The sequence below is a fragment of the Callospermophilus lateralis genome, chromosome 13 (assembly GCF_048772815.1).
Source record: "Callospermophilus lateralis isolate mCalLat2 chromosome 13, mCalLat2.hap1, whole genome shotgun sequence".
Classification (NCBI taxonomy): Eukaryota; Metazoa; Chordata; class Mammalia; order Rodentia; family Sciuridae; genus Callospermophilus; species Callospermophilus lateralis.
The window spans coordinates 98957454-98979950 of NC_135317.1; the positions used below are offsets into that span (position 1 = coordinate 98957454).

Genomic DNA, 22497 nt, shown 5'->3' on the forward strand with positions numbered 1-22497 from the left:
TTATTTCTGTAATGAAATCAAAAAGAAAGAAAGGAGTTATCTTCTCCTTCCATAAATACCCTGATGTACAATTCTCCAAAATAACACTTTGTTCTTAACCTTCTCTAATCCTCATGTAAGCCTTAACTCACTACACATGAAGGAAGTTCACAGCAGCAACAATACACACTGACAAAACAGTGCATCTTGCTTCTAACAGGACAGTTAAGTTTATTCCAGTCTACAATTAAACCTTCAAGTCTGTGTTATTGCTATTTGGATATGAGGTATCCCGTTAAAAGCTCATGTGTGAGAAAATGCAAGAATGTGCAAAGTGAAAGGATTAGATTCTGAGAGTTATAACCTCATTGACCCACTGGTCAACCCACTAGAATGGATTATCTGGGTGGTAAACTTGTAGGCAGGTGGAGTGTGGCTAGAGATGCTGGGTCACTAGGGTGTGCCCTGGAAGGTGCACCATCCCTGTGGCTCCTTCTCCTTCTGCTTCCAGGCTGTCATGTCCTAAGCTGCTTTCCACTGCCAGAGTCCTCTGCTATAATGTTCTGCTTCACCTTGGGTCCAGAGCTATGGGGTCAGCCAACTGTGGACTGAACCTCTGAAACCATGAGCCAAAATAAACTTTTTCTCCTCTAACTTGTTATTGTCAGGTCTTTAGATGCAGCTACACAAAGCTGACTAAAATAGCTATCTTCAAATCTTTCTTTATATTTGTAGATTGCATACATTTTAATACAAATGACAGCTTTCATTAAAACAAGGATAGAATAATGATATTTTTGATGTTAGACCTTTGGATATTGCCCTGACTACAGTCTTTTGGCCAACACAAAAAATTTGCTCAGAGAATGCTTTTTATACATACTGCCAGAAATATCTCAATTGTAAAATTTTCAGAAACATTTTTAAAAGAATCTGAATTAATTAACATGTCCCTCACTTAACCAATAATCTTCTCAATCTCAAGTGTACCTCAGGTGTACAGAAGAGTCTTATTTATTTTTACTCAAGGTCAATTTGTTGCTATATAGTCTTCTCTCGATATCCACTAGAGGATTGGTCCCAAGGGCCTCCCTAACCACAGGCAACCAAAATCTGCAGATGCTCAAGACTCTTACATAAAATGGCATAGTATTTGCATAGCAAATACTTTAAAATATTTCTACATTATCTATAATACCTAATATAATGTAAATGTTATGTAAATATAAGTTGAATATCCCTTATCTGAATGCTTCAAGGGATAAGTATTACTAAATTAATTCTAAAAGGTCTGAACAAATTTACACTCCCACTAACAGTGAAGTATTATTATCTAGTCAAATTTTAATTTTCCTTATATGAAATGGTTGGGACCAGAAGTGTTTCAGATTTTGGAGTATCTGTATAGTGTTTACAAGCTGAACATGCCAAATGAAATGTTCCAAAATTCTTTAGATTTTCAGATTAGATATCCTCAAACTACAACTGTTGTACTTTGTTCAGGAAATAATGACAAGGGAAAAAATCCTATGTTTAGTACCGATGCAATTTTTTTCCAAGTTATTTTTCATCTGTGGTTGGTTAAATCCCTGGATGCAGAATCTGCAGATACAGATGGCCAATTGTAATCTAAATGACTTAGTGTATTGATCTGCTAGAACTCAAGTGAGGAACTTTCTTCTTTGAATGTAATATCTGTTAGAAGACTTTCAGGTGGAACTTGTCACTTTATGAACACTTCAGATTCTTCTAAGAGAGGTAAATGTTACCCAATGTAACAACTAAAGTGTGAATTTCAAGCACATCACCTTTTGCTTAAGACTAATTCAAAAGGCCAGAGAATCGCTACTGAGAGAAAAGTAGATTGGCAAGCCACTAGTCATAACCTAACCTGTGCTGAATGACCCAAAATTCACTCTCAAGGGAAATACCACTGGTGTAATAAACGTGGCAATGCCTTCAGAAGAAATATCAGCATTGCAAAGCATCAGGGTATTCGTAACAGGCAAAATTAAAAACCTTAAGAATGTAATAACAGAACCTTCAGAATGCAGTCAAGGCTTCCCAACAAGAAAGAACACATGCAGAGAGGCCCTAGAATGCCCAACGGCTTTCTAATAGGAAAAAAAATCTTCATGGTCAAAGGAGAAATCATATGGGAAGATCTATGTATATAAGAAATGTGAAAAAGCTTTGGTAAAAGCTGAGCTTCAAATCAACACCAAAAATCACACTAGAGATTAACAAATGTACAAATCCCTTGTGATAAACATCTCCCCTTACTCAGCACTGAAGAATTCATAGTAGAGAAGAAGCCTGAAAATATACTAAATTATAGGAGAAAAAAAACCCCTGTTTCCACAGAAAGAATATTAGAATTCATAGAATTCTCACTGGATAAGAACACACTTTGGCTCATCCAAATGGGATGAGCAATGGGAGGTGACATGGGTATAGTAAACACAGCATGAAGCTTTGGAAGGCTCACTTTTAAAACTCAAATTCTGAACAGGTTAAGAAGCATTACTTTAGGCGCTAAGTTCATCAATGAATGAAGACACAAAGGTTCCTGCCCTCCTGGAATTTACCTTCTAGCAAGAGAATGACAGACTCCCAACCTAGAAGAGCTTGACAGTTAACCACTCCTCAACCTTATCACCTTGTAAGACTGATTCATACTTTTTTTAAAATCAAAATTCTTATTTATTATTGTCTTATTCCTATATTTAACTGCTACTCTTCCAGGAAATTCTTTTGTTTCTGGGTACCAAGGATTGAACCCAGTGGTGCTTAACCAGTGAGCCACATCCCCAGCCTTTTTCTATATTTTATTTAGAGACAGAGTCTCGATGAATTGCTTTAGGACCTGGCTAAGTTGCTGAGGCTGGATTTGAACTTTTGATCCTCCTGCCTCAGCTTCCTGAGCTGCTGGGATTATAGGCATTTACCTAAAAATTATTATACTCTGTAGTATGTCTTCCATATTTCATATTGTACCTGGTTCTTCCAGGAATTTGTGCATCCACTTCCAGGATTTTTTTTCAAATATTTAGTAGATATTTTAAAGATTACTCAGTCTAAATATCCTTTTTTTTTTTTTTTCAGGTTTATAGAAAGAAATTAAAGGCTAGGGCTGGGGTTGTGGCTCAGTGGCAGAGCACTTACCTAGCACATGTGAGGCACTGGGTTTGAACCTCAGCACTACATAAAAATAACTAAAACAAAGGTATTGTGTTCATCTTTAACCAAAACATAATTTTTTAAAAGAAATTAAAAGCTAAAGATTAAAAAATATATTACATTACAATGTATTAATTGCAAAGCTGAGATAAGTCTATAGATCTTCTGGTTCATGGCTCTAATGGTTTTGCCACTAGATTTTATGAAGTAAAATTAAGTAAAAATTTTCTGAGCACCCATTCAGAACTGTATGTTGGACACTGATTTAAAAGCAGGAATCAGCAAAATAGTAATATGCCCCCTCCAACTGACTTAAAGAAGAAAAGACCATCAAACACGGTGGTGGTGCACACCTATAACCCTAGTGGCTCAGGAGGCTGAGGCAAGAGGATAGAGTTCAAAGCCAGCCTCAGCAACTTAATGAGGCACTTAGCAACTCATGAAAACCGTCTCTAAATAGATATTTAAAAAGGACTGAGGATGTGGCTCAGTGGTTATATGCTCCTGGTACCAAAAAAAAAAAAAAGAGCAACTAATAAGAGTTATGAAGGAGTGTTAGTAATGGTTCAGTGTAGATTACAGGACTTATACATGTCTTCTTTGTAATCACTATCTTTATAATTTTAGCAACCATTACTGTGTTTTCTCCCCATCACCAAGAGGAAAAAGCTACTTTTTGGTGGTGGTGGTTGGGGAGGTGAATAGCAAAAAGCCTGGTCTTATGTGAAAGGGATCACGACACATAGTAAATGTGAATAAATCACCATCTGAAATAAAGTTACACATGGATACATATGATATGGTGGTCCCTTCTTATCCATGGGGGACTGATTCTAGCACCCTTCCCTCTTGAAAATCCAAATCCACAGATGCTCAACTCTCTTATATAAAATGATGTAGTATTTGCACATAACCTAGGAATATCCTCCAACAGACTTTAAATCATCCCTATACTACTTATAACACCTAATATAAAGCAAATGCTATTTGATAGATGTTATACTGTATTGTTTAAGGAATGAATAATAACAACAAAAGATTGTTATGTGTTCAGTACAAACTCAATTTTCCCTCAAATATTTCTGATCCTTGTTTGGTTAAATCTATAAATGTGGATCCCAGAAAAACAGAGAGCCAACTGTATATTTATAAAAATGGGCTCTGATTTGAGTAGTTTTTGTACAACTTAACTAATGATCTTTCAAGTAGTTTCACAAAGTGTATGTATAGCTTTTATTAAGTTTTAATACAGATTTAATAACTGGTATAGTGGACAGAACATGAAAATAAACTTACTAGTTACAGCCTCACAAGACAACCACTATTTTTCATAACATCTGAGGTTTAATTTTGATTTAACAACAAGAATTTCTTCATTCTTTAGTGAATGAAATATTCTAACTGCATACACGAGGAGACTGACACTATTTTATGCTAGTGAGACTAATACGTGGGACTAATAGAGAGCTTAAGCAATCTTTCATGAAATTTATCAGTAGCATTAGCTTGACAAAATAATACTTATACAACCATTTTAGATAACATTTGGCAGTATTAATAAATTTAAAGATATTCATCCCCTCAGCCAGTGATTAATGCACTAGAGTACACGTACCAATGTAAATTCTAATCATCCATGTTGAACATGAAAAGCAAACCAAATACAAAAGCCATAAGATAAAATTTATATAAACAATCTAAAACCTGCAATATACTAAGGGATACCTATACATATAGAAGAGACATAACTAACAGGACAGGAATGATATACACCAATATTTTTGTTTACCTCATAGAGAGGATACAGATGAACTTCTGGTTAGGTATACAGAAATTTACCTAAAAATTATTATACTCTGTGATATGTCTTCCATATTTCATACTAAATTAAGAAACATTTTTCTGCCAGATGGTAAAGTCCTGTTTCTGATAGCCAAATGGTCAGGAATGATAAAGATCAATATTGGTCACTGTTTATCCTAAAGAGAGGATACAGTCATTCATTCTGAGATTGAACCCAGGGCCTCATACATGCTAATACCTGCATGCTCTACCATGGAGCTTCCCCCCACCCTGCATCCTCCCTTTAAACACCATCTCTCTCTACAGTGGCATCTCTCAAACTTATATTTCCTGCCTGGATTGGAAACATATGCCAGCACATACTGCTTAATCGAACATTCTCCTAGCGTATCTAAAAGACATGGGAAATAAAGACATTCGACTCCAGCTCTGGGCTGTAAATCTGTTCCTCCAGCCTTTCTCCACAGGGCTGCATTCTTCCTTATGTTCTATATGAATGGATGCCAACTACATGTTTCTGATGTAAGACCAAAAACTTTGGCATTGCCCTTGGCTCCTCTAGCATATACGCTGACCACTTCTAACTCTACCACTCCCACCCTGAGCCAAGCTATCTTCATTTCTCACCTGTCTCTGTGATTCCCTGGCACTTCTTCCCTACCTATGCTCTTTCCCATACACCCTGGTCAGTGGTCAGAGAGACTACTTAAAACCTGAATCAGAAAACTAGTACTTTATATGTGACAGGCATTCAGTTAAGTACTTGCTGCATCACAACACAAAATGGAAAACTGCAAATGACAAGAACAATGAAGAAGAAGAGTGTCAAAAGAGCCTGTAGGAAAACAAAAAAGCTTACCTGAGAAAGTTAAACTTGATGAGACAAGTTAACTAGGATGTTTACAGGCTCAGTGGTGAGGACTAAAAGAAGGCCAGTGTAAATGAGAGCAAAAAGAGGTAGAAAAGCTATAGGATAAGTTTGGAGAAGGAAGGAGGAGGCAAAACCATGAAGTGAGCTGGAGATTCTATTATGATGGTTTATCCTTATCCTCAGAGCAACAGGAAACCACTGGTGTTTTAAGCAGAGAAATCACATGAGCACAGTTACATGGCCAGAGAGGGTTACAATGGCTCCCAGGTAGAGAAGAGTAACTTACTTTCAGGGGTCAGAGTAGAACATCATAGATCAGGTAAGAGAGAACTGCAGTAATACAATTTGGAGCAGATGGCATCTTGGGGAGTTGGTAGTAGAGATAAATAAGATATGCAGAAGGTTAAAAAAATAATCAATGAGATTGGTGTTGAATGATATTGAGGGAGTAAAATCAAGGGAATTTTAAGGTTCACAAAGCACTATTAGGGGAAACAAAATATTCCCTTAGAAGAGAAGTCTATGTCTTTAAGTAGTGGTAGCCAAGCCCCTAGCTACAAATGGGTACTGAGCACTTGAAATATGGTTCTTCTGAATAAAGAAGTGTAGTAATTGTAAAACATACTGAATATCTAAGGTTTAATACAGAAGAAAAAAATGCAAAATATCTCCATTTTTATCATGATTACAAGTTGAAATGATATTTTAAATGTAACAGGTCAAATAAAATTATTAAAACTGACTTCATCTATTTCTTTTTACTCTATAATGTGGTTACTAGACCTCCAAATGACCTATTTCCATTGAACAGCACTACTTTCATATGAAAACAGCAATGTAAGTATTGCAGTTTATTCCAAAGGCAAAAAAAAAAAAAAAAAAAATGTCAAAGGAGAAGATCCCTGAATTTTGGGGAAAAAAAAAAAAAAACAAGTAATTTTTATAAAGAATTTCATTTCTTTGGTTTTGTTCAAAAAGGTGAGGAAATTAAGGTTTTATTTTTTGGCATCTGAATACTAAAACCATTTTCTATTGATGTTATTTGTGGAATATATTATTTTGTCTATTGCTAATCCAATGATTCTCTTTAGAGAAGTTTCTGTATTACAAGAGAAAGGTTAGGAAAGCACATTATGGAGATGACAGGGACTCAGAAATCATTTGGGCCCTCCCCTTCATTTTATAGGTGATTAAGTAACTTACTTGAAAAATTACCATTTATATTACATGTATGAGGGAACTCATCACAGTCATTGTAGTGTACAGGGACACCATAGATTTGTAATATATCACAACAGAAGACTACATTCTGATCCCTAAAGAGCTAAACAATCTATGCTACATTACTGAATTTCAGGATTATCAAGGACTATTTTGAGGCACATAATACTATTTATATTCTTACTTGATAAGAGTGGGAAAAGCATCAGTTCTTGGAATCTGAAACCCAGTCTCAGCTGTTAGTTGTTGCTGTGGTTTGGATATGGTTTTCGTGTGTCCCCCAGAAGTTCATGTGCTGAAAGCTTGCTCTCCAGCACTGTTGTGTTGGGAGGTGGTAAGTTTTAAGAGGTAGAACCCTGTGGGAGGTGATTAGGTCATGGAGTACCACCTTAGGAATTTTTGGTCTCAAAGTGTATGGGAGTACTCAAAAGAGTGGGATGTTATAAGTTAGACACCCCATGTGCTTGGCCCCTGCTCTACACGGCTGGTCTCCCTTTCTACTCCTCTATCATGTTATGAGGTAGCCACAGGAACTGACCCTCACTGAAGGTTAAACAGATAGGGTGTCCTCTGATTTTTGACATTCAGCCCTCAAAACTATAAGCTAAATAAGTCTTTCTTCTTTATAATGCACAAGGCACTTTCTAACAGTAACACAAAATGGACTAAAACTGCTCGAATCAAGGATAACTGTCACCTGTTTCCTTATCAGTAAGATGGAGATGCTGCCATGCCCAGGTGCTGAAAATGACAGGAATACTAAACACACACACAACCCTGCATATAGTCAAAATGTGGTTCCCTGACACTTTCTGTTCTCTCCAAAATGTCAACACAGTTCCACCTGTGATTCAATGATGCATAGTTATGAATGCCATGTTTCAGAGGCCTGAATAACATGAAGATGTTATGGCAAAAGCTTTAAACATCTTAGAATTAAATATTAAATATAATTTGACATTTCTAAAATGTCTTCATTTAAGATACTATAGTTTATCATTTTCTATATTAAAAAGAAACATTCTTAAAACTACTTACATCTGGTTGAATAGCTTTAAATACCGGGACATCCATTAGCGTTATCTGACCCTGAAATAAAAAACACCAACATTAATCTGTTCTTTGGAACTCCATGACATGACATATATTCTAAGTAAAAAAATTTATTCTGTACTAAAATATTACTAAATAATTTTTAATTATAAGTGCTTAAAGAAAAAATGAAAATTTAGTACCTTAAATAAAATTATTTCTATTTAGCTGATAGCTATTTGTATTTTCTTGAGACAAATGAGGTAAAATTAGAAAATAAAGATAATTTAAAAAATCAAAAACAAAACCATGTCTATTGGTTCATAGAGCAATTTTGTAATACTGACTAAATTATCACACCTCAACTACTCATCGAAAATTGATAAATAAAAAGGTTTTATTCCTAGGCAGGTGTGGTAATCCCAGTGACTGAGGAGGCTAAAGCAGGAGAGTCCAAGTTCAAGGCCAGCCTTAACAACTTAGCAAGAACCTGTCTCAAAATAAAAATAAAAATGACTAGGGACGTATCTCAGTGGTAAAGCACTCCTGGATTCAATCCCCAGTAACTCTCCCAAAAAGGGTTTTCTTCCTCACTTATAATAAGTACTAATACTACATTTAAAAGGCAACATATTATATGGACTTTGTAAGTTAAGGTTATGGTTATAAATATAAAAGAAAATTTAACAATATATCAAAAAATTATATGCTCTGATCAAGCACAGTTCGTTCCTGGAATACAAGAGTGGTTCAATATCATAATCAATGTATCCTATTAACAGATTAAAGCAGATATAAATGAATATGTCAGTTAATAAATAAAAGATTTTCTAGATACTTGTTACAATATTCCAATGATATCTTCATATTTCATTTCTCAATTTTTTGTTTACCAAATAGTAAAAATACTTCTTTGATATGTCAATAAAGTTCAACTGACTTGGGAAGATAGCATAGGTAGCAATGAAAGGAAATAACCTATTACTTACTAAACTAAAGGCCTAACTTATGAAGCTGCTCTAAAAACACTAGGCAGTTCTTCTTACCTTCCCCATGCCATCCTCCCCTTTGTTCCAGTTGTGCTATTCCCCCCAAATTCCCATACCCAGCTTCTTTAACCATCTCCTCTGCTGAGGTTACAAATTCTAACTCAATAGCATCAGTATGTAAGTTATATGCAAAAACTGGAGCCAGGAGAGACAGAAGGCTTACCGCATATTCCTCTGGTGTAACCTTAAGAACATCAAATACCACAGCATCAAAGCTTTTCTTCAATTCAGAGCCTTTGTCACTTAATGATTCAGAGCTGCTACTCTTCTGTTAAATTGAAAGAAAATATGGACATTTAAATATTATCTCACAGATGTCACAGAACCTAGACTGACCTTAAAAACTGAGGAAACTAAGAACTGCATGTTAACAAAGGCTACAGAAAGCTGAGCAACATGTGCTGCTTATCTGGAAGAGTACTAGATGTGGGCCCAGGCAACCTGAAATCTAACCTCAAGTTTTGATTTTAGGTTCTTAAAGTAACTTTTTTGGGGGGCAGGGAGAGAGAGAGAGAGAGAGAGAGAGAGAGAGATAGATAGATAGATAGATAGATAGATATTTTCTTCATCCAGGCATTCTATCATTTTCTACAGAAATAAAAGCCTTAAAATACTACAATGATTCTCAAATGTTATAAAGGAAAGTTGGGGAGTCAGGTATGAGGTACACACTGAGAAATATGTTGTTAAGCAATTATGTCACTGTAATTACTTCACAGAATATACTTACATGATAGCAAATATTTATGGCCCAAATATCAATGTACCTTATTATATAAAAAAAAAATTTCTTGGCATTAAATCCCAGATAAACCCCAAAACAATAATACTGGGTGATTTTAAAATATCCCTTCCACCAAAACAGGTCATCCAAACATAAAATCAATAAAAATATTTTCCAACCTAAATAATATGATAAATCAAATGGATGTAACAGATATTTAAAGAATATTTTGTGGGGCTGGGGTTGTGGCTCAGTGGTAGAGCACTAGTCAACATGTGTGAGGCACTGGGTTTGATCCTCAGCACCACACACAAAAAATAAGAAAACAAAATAAAGGTATTGTGTCCACCTACACCTAAAAAAAAAAAAAAAGAAAAAAAAAGTTTTTTTAAAAAAGAATATTTTGTTCAATATTCTGCTGGCATTGTGGCTCACGTCTATAATCCTAGGGCTTGGTAGGCTGAGGCAGGAGTATCATGAGTTCAAACCCAGCTTCAGCAACTTAACAAGGCCCTAAGCAATTTATGTTGAGACAAGGTCTCAACATAAAAAAATAAAAAAATAAAAAAAGGGATGGTGATGTGGCTCAGTGGTTAAGTGCCCCATTCAATCCCTGATACCAAAAAACAAAAAAAAACAGATCAATTCTAGGTCACAATCTAAGTCTCTTTATATAATCCTGTGTGTCTTATCAGATCATAATGGAATGAAAACTCGAAATCAATAGCAAGAAAAACTATTGAAACCACATAAACACATGGGTTAAACAATATTCTTATAAATGACTAATAACTCACAGGAGAAATGAGAGGAGAAATCAGGAAATTCTTAGAAACAAATAAGAACAGGGATACAACAAATCAAGGTCTCTGGAACAGTATGAAGGCAGTTCTATGAGGAAAGTTTATAGGATCAAGTACCTACATTAAAAAAAAAAAAATAGAAAGATCCCAAATTAATCTAATACTATACCCTCAAGGCCTTAGAAAAGGAAGAATGATCTAGTGCCAAAACAAGAAGATAAGAAACAAGATCAGAGTCAAAATTAATGAATGTAAAATTTAAAAAACAATACAAAGGGGGCTGGGGCTGGGGTTCAGTGGTAGCACACTTGCCTGGCATGTGTGAGGCACTGGGTTCAATTCTCAGCACCATAAATAAATAAGTAAATAAGTAAATAAACAAGTAAGTAAGTAAGTAAAATAAAGGTCTATCAGCAATTCAATAAATAAATTTTAAAAAGTGACCAGGCCAACCATGGGACTAAAAGTTCTGAAATTGTGGGCCACAATAAATCTACTTTAAAAAAAAAATACAAAGGATCAATGTAACAAAGAACTGATTCTTGCTGGACATGGTAGCACATGCCTGTAATCACAGTGACTTCGGAGGCTGAGGCAAGAGGATTGAAAGTTTGAGACCAGCCTCAGCAATCTAATGAGGCCCTAAGCAACCTAGTGAGACTTTGTTTCAAAATAAAAAATGAAATGAGTTGGGGGTATATCTCAGTGGTAAAGCTCCCCTAGGTTCAATCCCCAGTACCCACCCCCCACAAAATCTGATTCTTTGAAAAGATAAACTCTTAGCAAAATTAACTCCATAAAAGAGAAGACTTAAATCAATGAAATTAGAGATGATAAAAAGGAGATATCACCATAGATACTTCTGAAATCATTTGAAAATTTATAGTCCAACAAACTGAAAAATCTAGAAGACACTGACAAATTTCTAGACACATATAACCTACCAAATTGAACCAGGAAGATATAGAAAACCGAAACAGACCAATATCAAGCAATGAAACAAAGCAATTAAAAGCCTTCCAACAAAGAAAAGTTCAAGATAAGATGGATTCTCAGCTAAGAATCACTGGTACAAAAATATCAAGGAAAGAAAACCATAGACCAATATCTCTGATGAACACAGATGCAAAAACCCTTAATAAAATATTAGCAAAGCACATTCAAAAACACATTAAGAAGAATGTATACATGATCAAGCTAGATTCATCCCAAGGATATGAGGTTCATTAAATGCAAGCAAATTAATAAAAATGTACTTCATTACATGAACAGAATTAAGGACAAAAATCATATGAAAATCTCAATGGATTTAAAAGAATATTGTTCAAGAAAAGGTCTTTGAGAAAATCCAGCACCCATTCATGTTAAAAATGCTGGAGAAAATAGAAATAGAAGGAACTTACCTCAACATTATAAAGGTTACATATAAAACCAACATCATAATGAATGGAGAAGAACTGAAAACATTTGCTTTAAAATTAGGCACAAGACAAAATTTCCACTCTCACCACTCCTATTCAACATAGTTGTTGAAGCAAGAGAGGAAAATTAAAGGTTTACACTTAGGAAAAGAAGAAGTCAAATTATCTGTTTGCTGATGATCTGATCCTATATCTAGAACTGCGCTCCCCCCCCCCCCCCCGGAAAAAACTACCAGAAGATGCCTAGAGGTAATAAATTCAGCAAAGCAGTAGGATACAAAATCAACATGTATAATTAATAGCTTTTCTGTATCCTTTTTTTCCTGCTGAAAAAGAAATCAGAAAAATTATCCAACTCACAATAAAATCAAAATAAACAAAAACCTTGGCAATTAATCTCACTAAGGAGATGAAAACCGTAGCCTTAGAAGATGGAAAAGACTTCCCATGTTCTTGGATTGGCAGATTTAATATTGTCCAAATGGCCATACTATCAAAAGCATTATACAGATTCAATGTAATCCTCATCAAAATACCAATGACATTCTTCATATAACTAGAAAAACAAGTCTTAAAATTCATTTGGCAGAATAAAAAGACCCAGAATAGCCAAAGCAATCTTGAGCAAGAAAAAGATGCTGAAGGCATCACAAAACCTGATCTCAAATTATACTAGAGCTACAGCAAAAAAAAACAAAACAAAACAAAACAAAAAACCCAGCATGATGTTAGCATCAAAATAGACATAAAACCAGAGGAACAGAGTAGAAGACAGAGACAAACCAAATAGTTAACAGTCATCTAATACTTGACAAAGGTGCCAAAAATACATGTTGGAGAAAAGATAGCCTTTTTAACAAATGGTGCTAGGAAAAGTGGATATTCATATATAAAGGAGCAAAACTAGATCCCTATCTCTCACCCTGCACAAAAGTCAAATCAAAGTGAATCAAAAACTTAGGAATTAGATCAGATCTCTACAACTGCTAGAAGAAAACATAAATTCAACATTCCAACATATTGGCACAGGCACCAGCTTCCTTACTGAGACCCCTAAAAAGTTCAAGAAATAAAATTAAGAATCATTAAGTCAGACAGCATCAAATTAAAAAGTTTCTGCATAGCAAAGGAAAGTTTGAGACCAGCCTCAGCAATCTAAAGAGGCCCTAAGCAACCTACTGAAACTTTGTCTAAAAATAAAAAATTCTGAGAGCCACAGCCCAGTCCGCCAGCGAGCCATTGAGATGATGATGGTTATGTTAAACTGTGTATTCAATTGTATATTAGACCCCTGCGGTCTCAGACCACTACTTTGGAGTTCTCCTGGGGATTCCTGGAGAATTCCTGTTGGTTAGGGAAGTGCTAGAGGAGGGATTTCCGGTTGGTGTGTGGTGTGGCATTCGCGGGAGTTTGGAAATAAAGTTTGTTGCTGCTTGAGTGGCACGTGATTTGTGCTCAGCCAGACTGCGGCAAAAAAATAAAAGGGGTTGCGGGTATATCTCAGTGGTAAAGCTCCCCTCGGTATGAAGAGACTACAGAATGGGGTAAAATCTTGGCCAGCTAATCCTTTGACAGTGGATTAATATTTAGAACATAAAAAGAACTCAAAAAAGCTTAACCCTCCCCCCCCAAAAAAGAAGAAGACAACAATGGGCAAAAGAACTAAACAGACATTTCTCAAAAGAAGAAACACAAATGACCAAGAAATATAGAAAAAAATGTTACCACTCTCTAGCAATCAGGGGAATGTAAATTAAAACTACATTGAGATTTCCTCTCACCCCAGGCAAAATGGCAATTATCAAGAGTACAAATAAATGTTGCAAGGGTGTTGGGGAAAAGGCACACTCAAAAATTGATGTGAATGCCAATTAATACAACCACTCTGAAAAACAGTATGGAGATTCCTCAAAAAACTACAAATGGAACCCCCATATGACCCAGCTATCCCAATCCTTGATACCTATTCAGAAGAACTCTAAAAAGTTCAATGATACACCCATATCAATATTTAAGGAACACAACTCACAATAGCCAAGTATGGAATCTCTCAGGTGCCTATGAACAGATGAAAGAATTAAGAAAATATATTTTACACACACACACACACACACACACACACACACACGAATTATCCTAGCTATAAAAAAGAATGAAATTATGGCATTTGCTGGTAAATGAAGAGAAATGGAGAACATCATGCTAACTGAAACAAACCAGATTCAGAAAATCAAGGATTGAATGTTTCCTCTCATATGTCAAATCTAGAATTAAAGGAAAGAGATAAAAAGGAAAAGTAATGATCAGAAACCATAAGGACAGAGGGAATACCAATGGTGAAAAAGAAGGAGACTGAGAGGGAGAGAGGAAGGACAGGAAAGGGGAGGAAATGTAGAATGAATGACAGAATTATTCTGTGCATGTATAAATAAACCACAGTGAAATCCATCTTTAAGTGTATCTACAAAGCACTGATCAAAAATAGATAAATAGGGCTGGGGTTGTAGCTTAGTGGTAGAGCACTTGCCTAGGATGTGTGAAGCACTGGGTTCGATTCATAGCACTGCTTACAAATAGATAAATAAAATAAAGGTCCATCAACAAATAAAAAATTTTTTAAAAATAGATAAATAGAAGAAAAAAATGAATATATTTCTAATATGCTAAGTAAATATACATAAACAATATAATTTCTGCCTCAAGGAGGAAGAAAAGTTATGCATACATTTATACAAAACAAAAAGCCTAAAGATTTTTTAAAGTGATAGTTTCAAAAACAGGAAAACTCCCACCTTTTAGGAAATTAGAAAAGCTTTTATTAAAAGTTACAATGTTTGAAATACATTTCAAAAGACAATATCTTTTTGTGCAGTAAGGAAAGGGACACATTGGAAAGGAAAGAAAAATTCCGGACGGAAAATTTAGAACAGAAGTAGGCAAAGCTAATGATTTATCTAAACATTTTTTTAAAATGTAGTATTTTCAACAAAGTTTCAAATAGTTAAGAATTAAATCCATTAGAAATAAAATTGGGAGCCATTCTGAGGAAAATATTGAATAATGAATGGCTGTGGGGGCATTCTAATATTATTAGTAGGCAATGAGAAACTACCAATAGTTTGGGGATAAGACAAAAGTTTAAAAACTTAATGTTAATGGTAAATTTCAGACAAATGGAACGGAAACAATAGAGAATAGTAATGCAAAACTAAACTGAAAAGTTGCTGCAATAATCTAGACAAGAAATCATAAATAACCAAACTAGGATGGTAATAGTAGAAATAAGGAGATGAAGCCAAAGTCTGGTGAATAGGCTGCTCCAAGACAGCTGCCAAGGATCTGTACCTCTTGGGATTCCCACCTTTGTGTAATTCTCTCCCCTTCAGTGTGGGCAGGACCATGACTTGTTTCTAATTAGTAGAAAATGGCAAAGGTGATATGATGTCACTCCCATGATTACATCACTTAAGGTCATAATTTCTGTTTTGCTAGTGGATTCTGCTGGGATAAGAAAATGGTTGTGGAAGGCCAAGAAAAAGGGAGTAGATAAAAGAACTTAAAGATTTAAGTGTAGGTGGCTATGGAACTGTGGTACAACTAACAGCCTAAAGGTGGTGGACTATTAATGGTTATTAAAATACTTTTGAGAACAAAGTGTTAAGAGTCATAAATGTTGGTCTTCTCCAATATGGGAGAAAAGCAAAGGAGAAACATAGGAGACAAATGCTAAAACTACTAACGTAAGTAATCTAGACTTGTAGACAGGCAAAAAAAGAAAAAGATGAAGCAGAAATAAAATCACAATATACTAATTAGAGAGGTGAACACCTGGTTCAGTGTTCATCTCCATCTACCTCATCAGACTAAGCCTAATAGTCCAGTCCAAGAGTTCTTTGATCTCCTTCAACAGGCTTGAAATCAGTGCTCTGTATGATGTCCAAAAATTCAGTGATTCCAAATAAATAATCTTTCTTTGCCTCACTTTCACTATTGTCCAAGGTTCACATAAAGTAGGAATACTCTAAAAGGAAATTATGTGTTTCTTCTAAAATTAAACCGAAAAAGAAAGTTTCAAGTAATCATTTCTTATTATTATCTTTCAAGTATTTTAAATAGATGAGGACTATTTCTAAGATGAACAGTGAATATATGAATGACAAAACTGCAAGTTCTTAAAAACACGTAGCTCTTTATCTCACATTCTAATTTAAAAATGCAACCAACCACAGTGAATGAAAAATCAGAAAAGGCAGGTGAGAAAATTTACAGTGAGGTTTTGTAAAAATGTCTTACCTCAGAAGCAGTAGCTGCGATATTAACATTGCTTGCCTGTCCGTTCATTAGGTCCATGCTTCCCTCATCAGTCCCCACCCTATGTTTACAGCAACAGAGGACTGATTACTTCATGTCCAAGGCCACAAATACATTATGTCTGCAGAAAAAAAAAATATAGATAGAAAAGTTTAAAATCTTCCCTGAAGTTCAAAAACACCAATCCATGCCTACCACTATGCTAAGGAACAAAATAGTTCATCTTTGCTGAACTCCATTTGCTGAAATTTTATTTTAGCTAAGCCACTAAATCCAGATTGAGAACATGAGAACAATCCTATAAGCTATTTTCAAATAATCAGAAACACCAGATGGGCAGTATTCAATAGTTGTTACTGTTTTCTTCCTAAGTGAAGCATCACTTTTCACTGATTAAGTGGAATATGTGAGAATAAAATAATTTTTTTTTAGTTTTAAGTATAAAAATCATGTGGCAAAGTAATGGATGCCCTACACAATAAAAATTTCAAAATCCAATGGCACCTCTAAATAAAAAATATTGAATAAGCTTTTCTTTTCTTTTTGTGGTACTGGGGATTGAACTCAGGGTCTCAACCACTGAGACACATCTCTAGCCCTTATTTTTATTTCATTTGGAGACAGGGTCTCACTGAGTTGCTTAGCACCTCACTTTTGCTGGGGCTGGTTTTGAACTCGTGATCCTCCTGCCTTAGCTTTTAGCCACTGGGATTATAGGCATGCACCACCATGCCCAGCTAAGCTTTTCATTCCTGGTGATCTAGATAGTTGGGGACCAAGGTACTATAAACATGGAAAAATAAAATATGGAATGTGTCATAAAAATACCACAAAATATGACATGTTTATTTTATACAGCTTTAAGGTTTATGAATACCCTCAATCCATTATCTCATTTCACAGCTTCCAAGAACATTAGTTAGTGAAGATATTATACCTGTATAATACAACATAACAATAATGCTATTATTATTCCCATGTAATACAAGAAATAAAACCTCTTGGAAAAAGGGTAAATGACGAGCCAAGAACAAGAAACAAATCATCAATATTAAATATTTTTTTCCATAATATTGTATTTTTTCTATTTTACTGGAAGTCAGAATATTTTCTTGAGGTTCTACTATCTTTTCACAAATAACTTGCCGTATAGCACTGAGTAGCTAACTTAACCTCTCTGACAAAATTTTCTCCTCTCTGTAAGTTGAATGGACTTGAAGGACCCTTTTAAAATTTCCACAATGTTTTTCATAATAGAATGGTAAGTGTCTATAATTTAGGTATTCTACCTTAAAGACTAAGTTTACAATGTCAATAGCAATTCCTTCAATACTAAACTTACTTTCTCTGAAAAAGCAATGTAGGATAGCAACTGAAAAGCCCAGAGCCTAGAACAAGATTGCCTATATAAACCCAGCAAACTTGAACTTTCCTTACTATTTCCTCATCTATAAAACAGAAATAACAATAGATACCTACCTGACAGAGTTGTCCTGGGGATAAACAAGCTAATATATGCAAAAGCACCTAAAACAAGTGCTGGTACATAACAAGAATGCTATTACCATGATGCAGACTTTTTGTTACCATATACTTACTCTACATAAAGTTTAAATTCAATGGAGTCTTCTAAATAAAAAAGACAAAACCTTTGAAATAATCCTCTGGCAAGCACACACTGGTGACAAGTTGCTAAAATCCTAATTGTAAATGCCAATGAATAAAAATGCCAAATCTATTTCCTAAATGGAGCAAAACCTACCCCTGGTTTTCAAATACTTAAAAATTACTACTAATAATAACACTCCTCAGTCACATCCTAAATTTATCTTCATTTCTTCAGATTGCCTAAGTACCCAAGAGGAAAACACTGTGCTAGAATTAAAAAAAAAAAAAAAAAAAAAAAAAAAGTTTGAAATAATGGTGGTTTTAAAACCATTTCAAAGACATTTAGAAAATCAATAGGAAATGAATAAAGCACAGAAATACTATAATTTCATCCAATGGATATTATCTTATTCTATAAGCATCATTAACCTATGACAACACTGTTAATGATAAATTTATGTTCACCCTGTTACACAAAACTGGCTTGATAATTCTAATTGTCTTGACAGTAACATTCAGTTTGCAATGAAATGTTTTCAAATAATTTCATCTCATTCCATATTCTATGCATAGACTAAGTATGACATGAATTCATAAATCAAGAGTGCCCCCTAGTGCTAAAAGATTCTTAATTTCATGGTTAAAGGAATTGTTATCTTTACCTATTAAAAATGTAAATTTAATTATTATTATTATATACTGAAAAAAGGCAATGCAGACTGGGAATAATAACAATATATTTGCAAGCTCCAATCATAATCAACTTTTCTCCATCTGTTTTTAATTAAACTGTTAAATATTCTTTGATACTGGAGGTCATGTTAAAGTTTATTACGTGTTTAAAAAAAACAGAACATAGTATATCGTAAAGAAAATTACTCATAATTATTGACAAATATACTACATGTCAATTTTATTTAATAATGGTGAAGTAGAAAGGGTTCATATTTAAACACTGCAAGCTCCAAGGGTGAGCTGGGTTTATTCTTTTAGTACGTGTCTCAGACAAATTTAGCAAATTAATACATACTTTTATTTTTTAACCTTAGTTTTTTAAACTTATTTTCATAGCATTATATATGGCACAATCATTCATAATAACTATCAACATCACAACATCTATTTTAAAATTCATTAGTTTCTACTCACTCTCTTTTCAACTTTTAAGATAGTTACCAAAACAGGGATATTGGTTCTTTCTAAGCAACATCCCAGATCAGGAAATCTTGAAGCATACATTCTTCCTTCTCAAATTCACAGAACTAGATTGTCAAATTGCAGGCACAATCATTCGGCCCCTAACTGCTTGCTCTCATTGCCTCCTCAAAAAACCAAGGCCTTTTTATAAATGAACAAGAGGTAAGCCAAAGCAAAAATTTCTCACTAGTCAATTTAATCTTATTTCACAGTACCAGCTGCATAGTCTTTTTAAAAATAATTTACATAATCATCATCACGATTATGCTAAGGATTTCAGAGTTTTACAAGATATACTCTAGAAAAGTTAAGCAACATAAGTAAACTAGTAGTGAACGCAATTAACTGGAAACTTTTGGACAGTATGGAACAGTATGCACAGGTCTGGTCTAAAATCTCAGTCCTGGAAACTCATCCTATCAAAACTGTAAAAAGAGATAAAAACAAAAAACAAAACTCTATACAGAACTACTCAATCAAGCATTATTTACAATAGTGAAAATCAGACGCAACTTCAATGCCTTCGTATATAACTACTTTTAAAAAATACAACTGAGTATTTTTAGACATAGCTCAATGGAGAGTACTTGACTAGCAGGCACAAGGCCCTGGGTTGGATTCCCCAACACTGCCACCACCATCAACAAAAACAAATTTGCAAGGAGTGGTGGTATGCCTGTAACCGAGATATTTGGGAGGCTGAGGAAGGAGTATCACTTGAGCCCTGGAGTTCAAGTCCAACTTTGACAAAAATAGCAAACCTGTCTCAAAAAATAAATAAAAATAAACCAAATTTAAAAATAACAATTCAAATGGACAATTATAAGAAACAGGAGAACAGCAGTGACAGGTTAAATAACAGAAACTAAATCTTCTCAGGGTAATATTTTTATAAAGTTTCAAGAGGAAAAAAGAACATAGGGTAAAACATAATTACAACACAAATATTTAAAAGTTACTACAAAGTTTCCTTTCCTTTGATATTAATTTTTAAACAAAAATTAAAGGTACACTTTAAAGGATATTCATGGGAGATTCAAAGACATAAATAAATGGCCTGTGTATGGTAGCACTAAGACAAGCCCATTTTAGCACATGGCAGATAAGATTATGCGGCCTTCTCCATTTTTTTTTTAATCTAAAAAAATTAGGCATTAGTCCCAAATTCCCCAGTACTTTATTTTCAATAATTATAGCTGGCTGGGTGTGGTGGTGCACACCTGTAATCCCAGTGGCTCAGGAGGCTGAGGCAAGAGGACGGAGTTCAAAGTCAGCCTCAGCAAATTAATGAGGCCCTAAGCAACTCAGTGAGACCTTGTCTCTAAATAAAATATAAAAAAGTGCTGGGGATGTGGCTCAGTGGTTAAGTGCTCCTGGGTTCAATCCTTGGTAAACCTGACCATCACCACCACCAAAAAAAATTTTATAGAAATGCTGAGGAATAACAAAGAAAAGATTTTGGTTTTGCCATAATAGTTATTAAGATTTTTGGACAAAAGTATGATAAAGCAGTTGTCTCTTAAAACCACTAGTGGTACAGGACTAAGCAAAATTATCTTTGCTATTTGCCACTATGAAAAGTTTAAGTTATTAAGACAGGAACTTAAAAAGAGGTTGAAATGAGACATATAGTCTAGAGCTATAGACTGTTCCCTGTCCGCACCTCCCAAAGAGTTTATTAGCCTCCCACCTTTGTGCTTCCAGGGCTCTTTCGTCAAGGTCTACTCCTGTATTTCCACACTGTTTATGTTCTCTTTCCTTAATGATCTTTGACTTCCTTGATTTTAGTTAAAGATCCATATTTAAAAACAAACAAAAACCCATTGTTTTTCATCTTGCATTCAGACACATATAGCATAGTACTGGACTTAAATTACCTATTTAATAAGTATCTGTTCAAAGAAAGAATGAAGGAATAAACAATATAATCATTCATAAATGCCAGATTAACCATAAAAGTACAGGGAACATAGCCATCAAATAATCAATACACATAAGATTTAACACAGTGTGGTGAAAATTTCTACTTTGAGCAATACAGTTGACAAAATCAAGTAAAACTGAGCTCCAAGAGAAATTTAGAATAGGGGGTTGAATTTTTATACTATTTGGAAAGAAAAAAACAAGGTCACCAAGAGACAAGAATGGAACTGAGACACATGCCCTCTCCTTCCTGCCACATCCCTACATATCCCAATAGTTCAAAGCATACCCACCCCATCTGTGTGCTAAGAGGCTCTAGGGGGAAAAATATATCTGGTATAGAAAGATGAGGCGAGTTGTCTGTACTAGACATGGCTGAAAGAAAGTATCTGTTCCAAAAATCCATCTTCTGGGGCATGCTACCACACAGATACAGATTTTGAATTTTTTACCAGAATGGTTCAAGACCTTCAAGACAAGAAATTCACATAAAATGTTTGCAAGCCAGCAAGACTGCTCAAAGCCAAGGCAGGTGGTGGGAACAAAAATTTAAGAGAGCAATGTGCCTTTCAAACTGGGTAATGTGAGATTCCCACAAATGAAGCCCCACTGACAAACTCAATATAAAAATATCATAAACTCTATAAGCTACCAACATACTGAGAGACAGGAAACATCAATTATTGGGATTACTTTCGAAGAATTTCAAATGAAAAAGTATAAGAAATAGGAGGTAAGAAATGGAAAAAAGCAGGACATGATAAAGCAAGACAAACATTTGTAAAAGAAATTTTTTTTAAAAAAGAAACATACATTCATTGGAGAATTACGTATTAGATTAAATCCCAATGAAAAGAGAATTCATGAAGTGAACTAAACAGAAAATTTTAATTATATAAAAATTCCAAAGAGTTAATGAAATGGAAAATGTGAGATTACAAAGAAATGAGAAACAGAATAAGATCTAACATTATCTAAGAGGAAATCCAGAAGAAAGAATGAAAGAAAGGTAATATTTAAAAATAAAGAAAGAAAGGCAATATTTAAACATTCTTAAAAAAAGAACAAACCACAAAATTAGTCCACATGGTGAGCAATTAAGAATATCTTACATGGTGATGGATATGCCAATTGTCTTGATCTGATTATTACACATTGTGTACATGTATTGAAATGATATACTGTACCCCATAAATATGTACAGCTAATATGTGTTAATTAAAAATAAAAATGTTTGAAAAAAAATCAGATAAATTAAAGAGTAGTATATAATGTTCAAAAGCAAAAAAAAAAAAAAAAAAAAAAGAATATCTTACATGAAAAACGATTAACTCTTAAAGTAGAAACACCTATCTTGGTTTCTGTTTACTTTTAC

The 22497-nt window shown here is 34.4% G+C and overlaps 1 protein-coding gene across 2 annotated transcripts in view; it reads right to left on the reverse strand.

Annotated features, from left to right (window-relative positions):
* The window catches only part of Ralgps2 (Ral GEF with PH domain and SH3 binding motif 2), a 163893-nt gene that overhangs the window by 108571 nt on the left and 32825 nt on the right, over positions 1–22497 (reverse strand). For both annotated transcript variants that reach the window (XM_076831943.2, XM_076831944.2), the window contains exons 2-4: positions 16377–16515; positions 9299–9403; positions 8093–8143 (exon numbers count right to left, since the gene is read on the reverse strand). In XM_076831943.2, the coding sequence (XP_076688058.1) occupies positions 8093–8143; positions 9299–9403; positions 16377–16433 (213 nt within the window). In that variant the 5' untranslated portion in view covers positions 16434–16515. The remainder of the gene's footprint in view (positions 1–8092; positions 8144–9298; positions 9404–16376; positions 16516–22497) is intronic.